A 15686-nucleotide genomic window follows, 5' to 3' on the forward strand; every position below is an offset into this window, starting at 1 on the left:
AAAGCAGGCAGATGGAGAGGTGAAGGACCCAGGGGTATTCCGGACCCCACTGATTTGTTCCTTTCAGATCATTAAGTAGTGTTTCTCCCCCTTCAGATCCTGAGGAGAGTCTTCTATCTTCTCCATCTCTGAATTATGTACTATCTGAGCCATGCCTCATTCGAAAAAAGTCTATTTAGATTGGACCAACTAGAAGGGAGGGTAAGAAAAATCAAACCAACATTCAACTCAAAGAGTTTATTTTAAAACAGGTTCTTTTGTCTTGATGAGAAGTAATATGGGGACCCTTTTCAGCACCTTGATTTTCAAGTCCATTTCACCCCTCTGCTCTTCTCTGCTAGAGCACTTGGCAGGGGAAGTAGTCCCAATACAACCCATGTGGCCGAAAAGATGACAATTCAGGGCAAAAAAGAGATACGCACACCTCCCGCGAGTGGGTTCAAGAGTTCGGGCTGTCCCCAGTCTGGGTCAGAGCTCAGGGGCATAGGGCTCCCCAGCAGGGGGTGGCACCCTCAGCTCGGCGTCATGCCTCACAACGGTGAAGAGCCCAACCACGGCAAGCAGGGCCATGACCATGACGGCCGAGCAGATGCTGAACATGTTCCGAGTCCCTGTTTTTCTATCACTGTCATGCAGAACGAGGAGCCCTAAGCAGGCCAGCAGATGCAAGGGGACTCGGAACCAATTAAGCACTCCAGCCTGTTCCATCTCAGGGATTACTTTTCTTCGTAGGAAGCTCATACTAGGAAAGTACAAACCACAGGCCAACTCTATGAGCAGGAAGGCAACAAATGACTCCACTGGACTCTCCTGGCCTGGACTAGTGGAAAAAGTCAACATGAAGAGGGAGAAGACGACGATGAGGACAGCAAGGGAGAGCAGGTGCATGGGCTGGAGGTGGTACCTCTTGGAGGTCGCTATTCTATAGAGGGAAGAGCCTAGCAGACTGGCTGCCATGAAACTGGAGAAGACGATGCCCAGGGGTGCTCCGTGGGGGTCTAGGACAGGGGTCCAGAGGAAGATAAAGATGAACACAACACTTTCAAACAGGGCTTGGATGGTACCTAGCAGCAGCACCCGCCGGTCTGACAGGAGGCAGCGAAGACCCCCTCCACAGGTCCTCAAGAACGCCCGCTGCCGGTCATAGTTCTCTCCCCAGTTACATAGGGCCAAGATGCCGGCCAGAGCTAGGAGGGGGATGGCGGCCACGAAAGGAGCCACGGGCCCGAGCCCTAGCCAGCTGGCCACCACCTCCGCCGCCACGCCAGCCACCACGGCCAGCGCATGGTTCCAGAAAGCGGCCCGGGCAAAGGTGGCGGGGATCCACTCAGGGGGAAAATCATGACGCGCCACGTGTTCATGGATGTACCACGACTCAAAAGCTGAAAAGAGCAGGGCTGTGGACAGCCCTCCTAGAGCTCGGCCCACAAGCAGCACGAAGTAGTCCTGGGAGAGCTTGGTCATGCAGCACAGCGAGTAGGTGAGGGAGAAGAGGACGCAAGACTTCTTTCTGCCCAGCCAGTCCACGAGGGAGGAGGCCACCAGGCCAAAGAGGACGGTGGAGGCCAGGCCGCAGACGTAGAGGATGGCGATCTGGCCCTCCAAGAAGTGGTAATGCTGGTAGAGCTTATACAGGTAAGGAGCCTGCAGCCAGTCCGCTGCCAGGGCCAGGAAATAGACCTGGTAGAAGTCTAGCTGGAAGCGCAGGAAAGAAGGGTTGCAGCAGGCCCTGCTGAGGGGTTTGGCCCTGCATCCTGACAGCTCCAGCCCCAGGCAGGCTGCCAGCAGGAGGGCCAGGGCGAGGTAGGCCGTCACCAGCATGGCGGGCCCCGGGCTGACCTGGGGACCAAGAGAGAAGGTGAGGACACGGCCAGGTTCGCGGCCCTGCCCGGCTGGCACGGCCAGGGCCTGGGAGGCTGAACGGCGGGCAGCCCCACAGCCCGTCCTGACAGCCCTCCTCTCCCGGAGTCTGGGCAGGAGGAAGTCAGGCGGCGACACCTGCAGCACCCCCTCCCCGGCCGGAGGACCTAGGCTGCAGCTTCTCCCCACGTGCCCCCCGCCCAGCCCAGCTCCTTTTCCGGGCCAGCAAGGCCTCCCATTCCGCGCACTCCTCCCCGGTCCCCATCTTCAGCTTCCCTCCTTCGCCCCCCCCACCTTCCCCCCCACGCGCATGGGTCCCCTCCCCGCCGGCCTCGCTCTTCCCGGGGCACTCCCGGGCTCCTCCTGCTCTCTCCCCAACTCTTACCAGCTGCCCCGGTCTGCGGGGACGCTCCGGTGGCGTCCGGCTCCCGCCCGCCCCACTCAGGCTTCAGCTGAAGCCCCCGCCCCTCGCTCAGCTTCCGGGAGCCCGGCTGGCCTGAGGCCGCCGTGGGCCCCGCCATGACAGCCCTGTCACGTGACGAGGTCCCAGTTCCCGGAGGGAGGGGCGGGGGACGAGGGAGGGGACGGGGCGGGGCCTCCTCTCCTCTCTCCCTTCCCCATCCCCCTCTCTCCTCCCTCTTCCCTCCGCTTTCCTTCCTGCCTTGGGAGCTTCTGGTCCCCACCCCTGGCACGCACCAGGGCACCCGGCCTGGGCGCGAGAAGAGCAGTCTGGGCTCACCTCTGTCGGACCGGGCGGGGCCCTGTACTCGCTTCGGGCACCGCGGTGGACCGGCCGGCGCGCTGCATCCTCGAGTCAGGAGACCTGGTGGGAGAAAGCCCGGGCAGCGGCCAGCGCCTCCTCCTTCCCCACCCCTTTTTCCTCCTCCCTCCTCCTCCTCCTCCTCCTCCTCCTCCTCCCCCTCCTCCCTCCTCCCTCCTCCTGCTCCCCCTGCTCCCCCTTTTTCGTCCTTCTTCCTGCTCCTTCTCCCTTCCTTTCCTCTCTTCTCTCCTTCCTCTTCTCCCCTTCTCCCTCTTCTCCCCTGCTCTTTCCTCTTCCCTTTTTCCACCTTCCTCCCCTTTCTGCTCCCTCTCTCTCCCTTCCTTCTCCTCCCTTTTCCTTCTCCCTTTTTTTGCCTCCCTCCTCCTCTTGTTCCTTCCCTCTCCCTTTTTTCCCTTCCCCTCCTTCCTCTCCCCTTTTTCTCCTTTCCCTTTCCTCCCCTTCCTCTCCCTTTTTCCTTCTTTCCCCACCTTTCTCCCCTCTCCCCTTCTTCCTCTTCCTCCTCGCTTCTCCCTCTCCTCCCTCCCTTCTCTGCTTCCTCCTCCTCTTCCCCCTCCCTCTCACCTTCCGCCCCCTTTTTCTTCCCCAGCCCTTCGTCCTCATTCTTGCACTTGCCCCTTCCTCCTCCTGTTTCCCTTTCCATCTCCCCCTCTCCCCTTCCTCTTGGTTACCTGTATGAAGATAACCCTTTAAACTTTGCAAAGGGCTTTACCTTTACCCTTGATCCTGGACAGGATGCAGAGGCTAGAGTACTTACTGGTGCTGGGCTTGAAGGTAGAATAGCTGTGTGATCCTGGACAAATGGCTCCCAGCCTCAGTATCCTTCTCTGTAAAATGGGAATAATAGCAACTGCCTCATAAGGCTGTTTTGAGGCTCAGATGTTAAATAATAATTGTTGGCTCTTAGACATGGTTTGCTTGCAAAGGCACCACAATTCTGGGAGGTAGATGGAGCTGACACCCTCAATCCTACGCAGCCCGGACTTCTTACCAGATCCGCAAAAAAGAGCTGATAGCTAGCATGTATATTGTGCCTTAGGGTTTGCAAATTTCGTTTTTCTCACCAGCCTGAGATGTTCATTACTGTTTGCAGCTGGATTTGGAGAAGGGTCTTCCTTAGCCCAGCCTTTCTAACCACTCCAACACTTAGCTTTTGCCTGTACAGCCATAGCCTTGGGAGGATGAGAACATTCCCACTATCTGAACCTCAGTTTCCTTCGGTGTAAATGAGGGTTTAGACTTAGAAGAACTCTAAATGAGCTCTGAAAATCATGATACTGAATAGTAATGAGAGGGTACAGCTTCTAGAAGAAATATGGCAATAATTCTAGGGCCCCCGGACCCTTAGAGTGTTATTATTCTAACAATCTGTCACTGATTCTAAAGTCTTAAAATAGTCCTACAAACACTGCTGACTTTCTGATGCACTATCTGGTGGTCTGGGATTACTAAATTCTTGAGCCCACTCCTGAATTCTACCTCTGGGCCGTGACATTAACATATCAATGACATGAATTACATGATAAATTGTCTCTCTTGCTCCAGTTTCTTTGCTTCTTTTGGTGTTACAATTAAATAAAATTTGCCCTTTGACTTGGCGATAGGTTCAAGACAGCAAATTATTTTAAGATACCTCCAGACACCGGTCTGCAACCCCCAACCTTTTTGGTTTCCTTGTGAACCACAGCAATAGCACCCGAAAGGGCTGCTTTTGATCTCTCCCCTGAGGTGAGAAGAATCCTAGACCAGGCTGGGCCTGCCTTCAATTCCATGAATTTCAGGAAGGGATTTGTATGAATTGTTTGGAGTTGGAAAGGGACTTTAGAGATCCACTAATACAACTTTCCTCTTATTTTGCCTAAATTGAAGTTCTGGTGACAGAACAGTACCTTGGGTTCAAATCTCATTCCACACTATCTTCGTGACTTTAGGTACACTGTTTAAATTCCCTCTCTAAAATGAAGGGATTGGATCGGATTGTCTCTAAAGCCATATAATCTTATGATTCTAATCGAGTTGCCCAAAGTCACCTTGGAATTTGATTTGAGCTATGCTAACTAAATCCACCGTGTCTGCCCTGCCCCCTTTCACGTGTACCACAGTATTATGCCACAATTGGAGAAAGCTATGGCCCAGGCCTGTCCAACGGAAGGAAACCATTCTTGCCATTATAATCCAGCAATGTATACTATGATTCTTTTTGAACGGATTTTTAATTTAGTGCTGAAGCTACAGATGGGGAGACTGGGGGAAGAGGGTAAGTTTGGGGGAAAAAAACAACACTAGACCAGGTGTCAGGAGAGACCCCCTCTTTACTGTGCCCTACTCTATCGGTAAATCCATCTGAACCTCAGTTTTCTCATCTATAAAATAGGAGCAATATAACAGTACATTATATACCAACTGAAACACTTTGCAAACCTTAAAACTTTATCTTAAATATTTCTTGTGGGATTTCCCTAATACAACAGTGAAAATTAGAATTTCTATCCCATCAAATCTAATATCTTACTGGTCTTTTCTTCATTTGGATTTACCTCCACTTGACTCAATGAAACTTTTCTTTCTTGTTTTCCCTCCATTTAAAAATTTTTAAGACCTTTCTTTTGAGCTATTTTCTTCATCATGAAATCATGCTGCAAATGTTTTATTCTTTATTTTGGATAGTGTAATAATCAAGCTAGCTGTCAGAGGACAAAATTACCTCTGTCATAATTATAAGAGCAACTAGGTGGCGCAGTGGATGGAGCACTGGGCTTGGAGTCAGGAAGAGCGCAGTTCAAATATAACCTCAAATACTTAGTTGTGTGATCCTGGGCAAGTCATTTAACCCTGTTTGCCTCAGTTTCCTCATTTATAAAGTGAGCTAGAGATGGAATGGCAAACCAATATCTTTGGCAAGAAAACCCCAAATGAGGCCACAAAAACAGACAAACACTACTGAACAAAATAGTTATCAAAATTTTAAAAAATCATTATTATTGACCCACTCAGAACAAAACCATTCCTTGGGAATCTTGCTGCCTTCTTAAAGCTGTGGCTGAACCGTGGTTAGGAAGAAATCCTAGTGTTTTGCAAATTAACTAGCCTAATCAAAGGGATTTGGAGGGAATAAAATCCTGAGAATCTCACACTTCCAAATTAACCTCACCATGACCACCATTCATCTCTTTGTTATGTATCTGAGTTAGAAAAAAGTTGTGTTCCATTGTGACATTCCCAGAACTTCTTTCTTGCATCCCCATAAAGAGGGGCCTTCTCTTTCCCCCAACCATCCAGAATTTCTTTTCTACATCTCAATAAAGAGGAGGGACTTTCTCATCCTTTGAGGGTCTTTATCCTTTGCTGAGGTGACGGGAGTGACTCACTTTACTAATAGTTTATGAGTCACTGTTAATAAACTGTTATATTGCCTAGGAAAAAAATGTGTTCCACTTCATAGAGTACAAGAACTTGGAAGAAGACTTAGGTGTCCTGGCTCCTCAGCTAAGAGACGAATTCTGGTAACTGTTTTGACCATTCCTCTTTCCTCCCTTCAGTGGAAGATTTGAGTTGTGAGCATGGCACAAACAGATGAGAACTGAGGGTCCTGGCAGAATGGGAGACAATCATGATATCCAAATGAGATGCTGAACCCAAGGAGAAAGAGAAAAGGGTAAAGATAGAGATAAAAGATGGATATAGGATTATAGAGACAAACAGAAAGCCAGAAGGGAAAATGAAAAGAGGAATGGAAGTAAACCAAAACTGCAAATGAAAGTTTATTGTTAGAAATCAGTTTACACTTCTATAGTGGCAGATCTATGGAAAATGGAGTTTTGCACTGAGAATGCATTCTTAGTGGACAGAAGGTTCTGGCAGAAAAGGGAGCTGCCAAGGTCCATCTGCAAAGACTTTAGTTGATGGAAGCTTATTATATTGGGTGTCTTCGTTAGGGCTTGGACAATCCGAGCATATCAGAACCAGTGGGGGCTGGGAGAGCCCAAGGTGGCTCAGACCCAGTGGGGGTTGGGACAAACCAGGGTCTCCCACTGGAATTCAAAGGGATACTTTTTGACCAGGATTTGTAATTGAATCAAAGGCTCTGGCATCCTGAGGATATGCCTCAGCCAGGAGAGGCTGGGAATCTGAAAGGAATCACAGATCAATAGGAAATAAAGTTTCTTTTCTTTTCTTTTCTTTTTTTTTTTTTTGTTGTTGTTGTTGTTGAGAATGGATAACTTATTGTTTTGTGGATGTTTCTTCTATGCATCATTTCCCTTTCACAATATAGACTCCATATCATACACAATTAAACCCTCATTTTCCAACAATCAAAACAAAACAAAATAGCAAGCAATACAGTGAACTCATGAGACATCATCCTCTTGCTAGTGATAGTATGGAAATACTTTATTATCTATTCTCTGCATCCAAGACTTATCAGGACTATTTACATTTACGTTATGTTGGGATCTTTTGTTTTATTTTTCCCCTCATAATGCCTTTTATTCTGTGTGTGTATGGTGAGACACATGAGATACTCATATCTACATACATTATATACACCTATATAACTATATATTTATCTATAAACACATACATATATACTAGTTCTGACCTCTTTTTGCAATGATGGCTGTTTGTGGAATTCTATCAATGTATGGAGCTAAAATGCCACAGCATGACAAAAATGAACAATCAAGAAACAAACAAAAAGCTCAAAGTGATGGGGATAGAGGTCCTTTCAAGAAACCCCCCCATGGCTGACCTTTGATTTACAAATCCTGGTCAGTGGTCTTTCCTCATCCCCCACAGAATCTGAACTAACTTGGGTTGTCCCAACCCCCATGGCTGACCATTGATTTACAAATCCTGGTCATTGGGCCTGTCCCAGCCCCGACCAGATCTGAGCCAACTTGGGACATCACCCACAAGCCCCTTTAGGTATAAAAGAGACAAACTGGAGCTCTCTCTTGGCAGGAGCCCTTCCCCCCAAACATGGTATCCTTCCAACCTTCTGACCATGTAAGGGTTCCTGTCCGCTCAGCAACCACCTCTGGCCCTTGCGTCTTTCTACCTTTAACTTTACTTCCAATCCCCACAATAAACCTTTTTTATCAATCTAGGTTTGCGAGCCTGTAAATTCCTTTTACAGGGGACTCTGTGCCATCACCCGACTATCTTTGCGCTGACCCAAAAGGGGTTCCCCATTTCCTAACTCTCATCAAAAGCCTTACCAGTTCAATTGTTAGATTTAACCTTCAACCTTTCCAAAAATTCTATTCAAAATAGTGTTTCTTCCTATGGCTCCAATTCTTTTCTTTTCTTTTTAATTTATTTAATTACCTTTTACAAAAAATTTATGCATAGGTAATTTTTCATCATTGACAATTGCAAAACCTTTTGTTTCAAGTTTTTCTCTCCTTCCCTCCACCCCCTCCCCCAGATGGCAGGTTGACCAATACATGTTAAATATGTTAAAGTATAAATTAAATACAATATATGTATACATGTCCACACAGTTATTTTGCTGTACAAAAAGAATCGGACTTTGCAATAGTCTACAGTCCTGTGAAGGAAATCAAAAATGTAGGCGGACAAAAATAGGGGGACTGGAAATTCTATGCAGTGGTTCATAGTCATCTCCCAGAGTTCTTTCGCTGGGTGTAGCTGGTTCAGTTCATTACTGCTCTATTGGAACTGATTTAGTTCATCTCATTGTTGAAAATGGCCACATCCATCAGAATTGATCATCATATAGTATTGTTGTTGAAGTATATAATGATCTCCTAGTCCTGCTCAGGAAATAAAGTTTCTTAAAGGGACCACAACCCTCTTCATTAGTACCAAGGATTCTTATCTATGGATTAGAGCATTCATGATCTTAACTCTGAACTTCTTTAGGGGAAGGTGTCTATTTTCCCCTAGGGCCAAGACTAGGATTAGAGACAGGTGATTGGAAGTGAGAAAATTGGGGAAAATGAGGTGAAAAGGGTGTTGCAAATCTGAGTCATGTGGACTCTCCTCCACCGGACTTCCACCCCCAGCTTAGGCCAGCTGGGCAAGAACATCACTTATGAGATTACCCAGAGTGGGAGGGAAGAGACTAAGGAATTGAGGTCATGGAATTTGATAGATCCCCAGAGATACCTAAATACAGAAGTATCTAGATGTATATTAAAGATGCAAACCTTAGCCCTCCTCTGTTAGCTTCCCCCTTCTAGAATGTAAGCTCCTTGGGATCAGGGACTAACTTATGTAATGAGGGGTGGAGATTTATGTCATGTAACTTCTGTAATATCTAATTAATGGGGAGGGGCTTGTGTTTCAGGATAGAAAATAAAATGTTGCCTTTGGAGTTTCAAAGGTGTGTCTACTCACCTAGCACCCATTCTTGCAAGAATATAAAATAAAATTTTCCTGCATTAAAAAAAAAAGGGAAGATGCAAAGATAGTGGTAGACACAAATAGAACACCACAGACAAGTGAATCTTGGGAAAGGGAGTGAGACCTAATGGGAGGGGGTGTAAGCTCTTCTTCCAGTCCAGGTCTGGACACCAGAGCCCTTTGTGAGGCCTCTCGGAGACATGGGTAGGAGTAAGTGGGATGAAGTATATAGACAAAGCATCCTCCAACTCACTTAAATGAAAAAGTTTCTCTTACCTGTACTAACTGAAGAGAAGACTCTTGTTCAATGAGTTACAAAGAAGATTCTCACCCCGAAACTAGTATAGTTGAGAAAGCTCATTCACTTCAGGAAAAAAAGAATGTTTGTAGTCCCTGGAAGTTGCAGATGATGAAGTTCTCATGACAAGGAGACCACTCTTCCACTGAGACTAACTTTAGAAGGGATAAATCTCTCACTCCCAGGAACCCATAGAAGTTACCAGGTAGTTCCCAGCGACCCAACACAGGACTCTCTCTCTGTCTCTCCATGTGGGAGTTGCTGCCTAGACCATCCTCGGTCGAGGGGATTCCAGGAAAAGAGCCTTAAGGAGGTAGAAGCAGCAGTAGCGCTGGGAAGAATTTGGGGACAAAGTCCACCAGGAAACAAAAGCTAACTAACCTAAGCCATTGAACAACGACCCCCAGAGGACTGGAGACCCTTGTTACAACAGCCACAGCAGCTAGGAGGGGAATTGGGACCCTGAGTATAACAGCTGTAGCTGTTGCCATAGCAACAATGGGAGTAAGGACAGGTTCCCTGGCCCTTGGAGGAGGGACAAGTTGGTCCAGGGGTGGTATGGAAACAGGCAGAAAGGTGACTGGGGCAAGGAGGGTGGGGACAGGCAGGGCAAAGACTGCAGGGGTCAGGGCAAGTGAAGGTTGAACAAGCAGGGCAGGAAGTGTGGGAACAGGCTACAGGTACATAGGCACAGGATGGGCAAGGAAGATGAGGGCAGGCAGGACAGAGGCAGGTAGGACAGGAAGGGCAGGGACAGACAGAGAGAGAGAAGGGAGAACAAGGACAATTAGGAGGTGGACAGAAGTTACAGGGGTAGGAAGAAGGGAGACAGTGAGCAGGAGAAGTGGGGTTCTGTTTGGGGAGAGCCTTCTTGCCCTGAGGCCCCAAGCGCAGGCCCAGAGAGAAGTCCATCCAGCAGCAGAGCAGCAGAACGGGGGTCCTTTGTGGGGAGGGGAGTGATAGAGCTGGAGAGAAGGAAGGGACAGGATTAGTCCTGAGCCATGCTGAGCTGAGCTGATCCTGAGTGAAATAACTCCACCCATCTCTTCATCCCCAACTGGTCCTTCCCTCTAACCCCTAACCTGTCTTTAAGGCTAATCTTGCCTCTCTCTCCCATTTCATCCCTGACTCTCTAGACAGATGGAAGTTGCCCTTGGTGACTTTGAGAAGGAGCTCAGTTTGAAAGGGAGAATTGAATTGGAAAGTGGATGCCCATAGATATGTTGGAGATTGAGGAAGATGTCATTGAAGGCAAAAAAAGGTTCAGGGAGTGGGGGGGAAGGGGAAAGGGGAGCAAGATGCCCAAGTTCTGTGAGTTTCCATAGTGGGGAAGTCCCAGGGTGTGGGGGTGAAGACATTAAGATGGCCTCACCCAGCACTCTGGCCTTGAGGGATTTAGGGCATAGGGAAGAAAATGGGTCAAAGCCATGTAGGAAGTTAACCCCATTCTTCCCATACAGTTAAATTCTCAAATTCTACAGCAATGGAGTTAGCAGAAAGCCTGTTTTAGGATGAAGCACATTCGAATGAGAAAATCACTGGAGCAGGAGTTATAAGACTTGAGATCAAGTATTGGCACCTAAATCTTGGGATCTTGAACAATACTTTGTTGTGTGACCTTAGGCAAGCTACTGCTTTGGCCCATAAAGGAGGTGGGGGCTACATAATCTCTATGGTCTCTTTCATTTCTAACATTTTAGAACATTTAGTAATTCCCCCTGAAAAACCCTTCAACTAAGCTCCCTCTATTCTCTCCAGATACCCTAATAGACTGAAACTGAAGGGACTGCTTTCTGGTGAAGAGATAGACTGATATTCACTCCATCCCCCACTTGGTTTCCAAACTTCCCACCCTCCTTACTTATGGAGGAAAGAAGGAAAAGAAATAAGCAAAGGCAGTGAGGAGATACAGTAGATAGAGCATCAGTTCTAAAGTCAAGAGGACCTGAGTTCAAATCTCATCTCAGACATTTAATACTTCCTAACTCTGTGACTCTGGGGAAGTCGATTAACTCTAGTTGCCTCAGGGAAAAAAAAACCCCAACATTTATTTAGTACCTACTATGTGCCAGGCACTTTGCTGAGTGATTTTTTTTTTTTTTTTTTTTTTTTTTTTTTTTTTTTTTTTTACAAATCTCTTATTTGATCTCACAACTCTTCAGGGTAGGTATGATGAGGTTTAGAGTGGTCTAAATTCCTGGTGGTCTAGAGGTTAGTGGCTATAAGAGAGTTATTGAATGCAGGTAATGAACTAAACCAGCTATACCCAGCAAAAGAACTCTGGGAGATGACTATGAACCACTACATAGAATTCCCAATCCCTCTATTTTTGTTCATCTACATTTTCGATTTCCTTCACAGGCTAATTGTACACTGTTTCAAAGTCCAATTCTTTTTGTACAGCAAAATAACTGTATGGACATGTATACCTATATTGTATTTAACTTATACTTTCACATATTTAACATGTATTGATCAATCTGCCATCTGGGGGAAGGGGTGGGGGGAAAAGTTGGAACAAAAGGTTTTGCAATTGTCAATGCTGGAAAATTACCTATGCACAAACTTTTTGTAAAAAAAAATAATTAATTAATTGAAAATAAATTGGCCGCAGGTTTTAGGAGTGGAAGAATTCACTCATTTCAGAATATTAGTTGCTTAATGAAAGTTTATTGTTAGATAGAAATCATTTTACCCAGAGACTAACTTCTAGAGTGGCAGATCTATGGGAAATGGAGTTTTTCACTGAAAACGTAGTTCTCAGTGGACAGAAGGTTCTGGCAGAAAAGGGAGCTGCCAAGGTCCATCTGCAAAAACTTTAGTTGATTGAAGCTTATTATATTGGGTATCTTAGTGGGGGTTGGGAAGCCTGAGCAGATCAGAACCAATGGAGGCTGGGCAACCCAAGCAAATCGGAATGGAGGCTGGGACAAGCCCGGATCTCCTGTTGGAATTCAAAGGGATACTTATTTGATCAGTATTTGTGTATCAAAGGCTCCGGGATCCTGGAAAGCCAACTTTGTCTGGGGAGGATATGCCTTAGCCAGGAAGGACTGGGAATCTGAAAGGAATCACAGATCAATAGGAAAGACAGTTTCTTAAAGGGACCACAACCTGCTTCAGGTACTGTGTGGAATAATAGAGACCTCTGTAATGCAGATTAAGGACTGAGGTGTTTCAATAGACTGGAGGACTTGAGCCCTTTCTCTTACTGAAGAGGGACTTAGATGTGATAAACAGAAGATATACTCATGAGTATATCTAGAACCCAAACTTTCAAAGAGTCATAAACTGTTAAAGACAAGGCTGTACACCTTCACTGAAGGTGCAGCGTCTAAAAGACAGGTTGGAACTTGTCTAACTTTAGGCGAGGCAGGCTGTGAGAGAAGAGAAGACTTCTTGACAGGAGCTTCAGGTGGACAGGAAAAAGACCTGACCCAGAATGCGCTTACAGGCTGGGAGTTAGTGACCCTGTGGGTTAAGTCTCTCCTAGGGGACTTCATCATTTTCCCTTCTGAACCCCCTGTTTTCCTTTTCTGTGTCTCAAGAAGTGGAGTGACAGGAAGAAAAGGTTCATAACAGGACAAGGTTAAGGACAGGACCCAGGCATCCAAGTCTCCCAACCTCTTGCTGTGGCCACCAGAGGGTGCTCACAACCTCCTTTGGAGATGAAACTCAGACATGGGGAACTCAGAAAATAAACAGATACCCCCCTCCACCAGATATGAAGGATCCCTCCTGAGTTCAAGGTCAGCTGTCCCTATGGTAACCAGATGAAGAAAGATGCTCTAAGGGTAGTATGGGATGGAATCTGGGGTGGAGGAACTGGGCCAACAAATATTTAAAGCACCTACTGTCTGCTAGGTACCACCAGACTAAGTGCTAAGGATACAAAGAAAATCACAGGACAATTCCTGCTTTCAAGAAATCTGATGGATTTTGAGGGGAGTAAAGGTGACTAAGTGATGTGATCACAAGATAACCCAAGGGATTGTGACTCTTCCCCTCTCATATACATAGATGTACCTTCTGGTTGTGGAGACAACTGGTATGAAGATCAGCAAGCTGGCAAAGTGATTAAACGGGGAGTAAGTCTGACATAGCCTGGGCCCTTAGAGGAGTCCAGGGAGGTTGGGCTATGTTGTACAAAACATGTTTTCCTCTATCACTTCCCTGGTGTTCTCTCCCCTATGGGCACTCCTGTGCCCTAATGATTCCCTCAGAGGCCCTGGCACAGTTCCAGCCTTGTGTGCATCTCCCCACTCCCCCAAGCTGTCAACTACCTTCTCCTCTACCAAGGGAGTACCGAAAAGGTCCTGAATGGAGGGTGTTTCAGGAATACCAGTCAAATGGTTGAGGAACTGAAGTGTTCTTGGGGGAATGAGGGGGTAGTACTCTAAGGAGCTCTGTGTCTCAAACACATTGTTTCCCCCGTGGACATTTATTTTCCTTTTCTCTCTTAAGCTTCCCAGCCCTACCCTTTTCTCCTCTTATTCTCTGTCCAAGTTCTGGGATTCCCTTCATTGCCTTTGAGATAGGAGGCACATTTTTTGCTTATATGCTAAAGAAAAATTGCAAGAGTTGAGCACCTAGGCTCTGGCCCTTTCTCTGCACCACAGAAAGGGAGGGGGTTAAATCTGGGGAGCAGGAGTAGAAAACTAAACTGAGGGAGCTGGAGGAGTCCCCATGACGTCATTGTCAGACTGTATCATTAGCCAAGGAGTTTACTATGACTTCAAATTAAAAGCGATGATAGCCTGAAAGGAGTGTTGGAGGAAGACAGAAAGGGAAAGGGAGGCAGAGAACTGTCCCTTATTAGCTCTCTTCTGAATAACTGAGCTGGTGGACCAGGAATTTTGGTTCCAGTCTCCTGTGTCCTGGTGAAAGGCAGCTCTAAGTTTTGTGTCTCATTTCCCTCTTCCCCCTCCCCACCACGCTCCTTCTCTTCCAGCCCCCAACTGGTTGTTTGCTTTGACTCCAGGCCAGCGCTACACAGACCCCCGTTGTTGGGCACTCCCGGGCAGAGTGGGAGTGGTACGTGTGTATGTATCCCTAGAGAAGGAGTTTAGATAGAGCAGGGTTTTTTTAAGTCAGGGGCCTCTCCGACTGACTAGGGATGGCGGGGACCCTGAGGAAGTAATTAAATCTAGAAAGTCCGAATGGTGACACACACTCTCTCAGTGCCTCTCCCTCGGCTTTATTTTATTTTTTTCAAATTCGAAGTTATTTTACATTTTGGCAAGAAATGGGTGCTTGGTTAGACACCTTCCCGTCTCCTTTTGCTTGCTCCCTTCCCCGCCCCCACCCCGGTCGTTTGTCCCTTTCCCTTTCTCTCCATCGTGCTCTTCCCAGTCCTGCTCCCCTCCTCTTGGAACAAGATTCTGCCCCAAAATTCCTCCTGGCAAAGAGAAAGGAGGGCTTGTGGCTGGCTCTCCGGTGGTGAGCTGGCTGAAGGTGATGCCCGGGGAGGGGATCCTGGGATGTGGTGCCTGGGTTTGTGTGGGGATGCCCGGGAAAAGGAGGGGAGAGGTAACGGTGTCCCCGCCCGCCTCAGAACAGGAGGCTCATTCACTGCAAACCAAGTACAGATGTGCCAGGGAAGCGGATCTAGACCGCTTTTCCAAACCGCAGCTGGGTCCCGCCCTTCGGTTCTCCGCCCCCCTCCCCAAACTGTTCGGGCAGAAAGAGTTAATTGTGTCGAGAATCCCCTCCCCCCAGCACCATCCACGGGGGCTCCACATCTCCTAGCCAGGACGCCTGGGTCCAGCTCCCCGCCAGGACTCCTGAGTCCAACTTCTCCGACAGCCCCTCCCCGCTCCAGCGTGGCTCCCAGAGTAACCGAGTAATGTCAACAGCAGCCGTGGCCGCCCCGGGGACTGGGCCCCAGCAGTACTGCTTCCTAGCTCCTCCCCGCCCCGTGGACCGAGAGAAGTCCTAGCTAGTCTAGCTTCTCTGGGGACGAGAATGAGCCCCGTCCCTGCGCGTTACTTCAGCCTTCACTGGCAACCCAAGGACCGAGAATGCAGGAGTGGATCCGAAGTGGAAAATGTAATGGGACCCGGGAGTCCTAGTCCCCGGCTCTCCGAAGCCTCCTGCCGAGTCCATACAGGACCCCAGAGAGTAATTAGTGGAAGAGGGAATAAATTCCTTTGGGCAGCGTCCCCCCAGTCCAGTTTCCACAACCACCCCGAGAAGCCTTCCCTTTTCCATCCCGCCGCCTCTTTTCTCAGCGCTCCCCCTTCTAGAGGTGGGGATTGGAGAGAGGGAACTCGGGGCGGGGCCTAACTCCCAGAGTCCCACCCCTCCCCCGGGCTCCTCCCTCAATGTTTTCCCCGTACCTTCCCCTTCCCCCAAATCCAACAACTGGGTCCGAAATGGGGC

The 15686-nt window shown here is 47.9% G+C and overlaps 3 protein-coding genes across 3 annotated transcripts in view; all 3 read right to left on the reverse strand.

The window, feature by feature from the left end:
• Positions 1-2728, reverse strand: part of ESPL1 (extra spindle pole bodies like 1, separase) — a 67078-nt gene extending 64350 nt beyond the window's left edge. The window contains exon 1 of the mRNA XM_074270230.1: positions 2600-2728. The gene's annotated coding sequence lies outside the window, so the exon portion shown is untranslated. The remainder of the gene's footprint in view (positions 1-2599) is intronic.
• PCBP2 (poly(rC) binding protein 2) overlaps positions 1-15686 on the reverse strand; it is a 350172-nt gene that overhangs the window by 322685 nt on the left and 11801 nt on the right. The gene's annotated exons all lie outside the window — the stretch shown is intronic.
• Positions 223-2470, reverse strand: MFSD5 (major facilitator superfamily domain containing 5). The gene is made up of 2 exons (XM_074270234.1): positions 2246-2470; positions 223-1839 (listed from the first exon to the last, which is right to left on the reverse strand). The coding sequence occupies exon 2, from the start codon at positions 1819-1821 to the stop codon at positions 469-471; it is 1353 nt and encodes a 450-aa protein (XP_074126335.1). The 5' UTR covers positions 1822-1839; positions 2246-2470; the 3' UTR covers positions 223-468.

The sequence above is a fragment of the Sminthopsis crassicaudata genome, chromosome 5 (genome assembly GCF_048593235.1).
Source record: "Sminthopsis crassicaudata isolate SCR6 chromosome 5, ASM4859323v1, whole genome shotgun sequence".
NCBI classification, from domain to species: domain Eukaryota; kingdom Metazoa; phylum Chordata; class Mammalia; order Dasyuromorphia; family Dasyuridae; genus Sminthopsis; species Sminthopsis crassicaudata.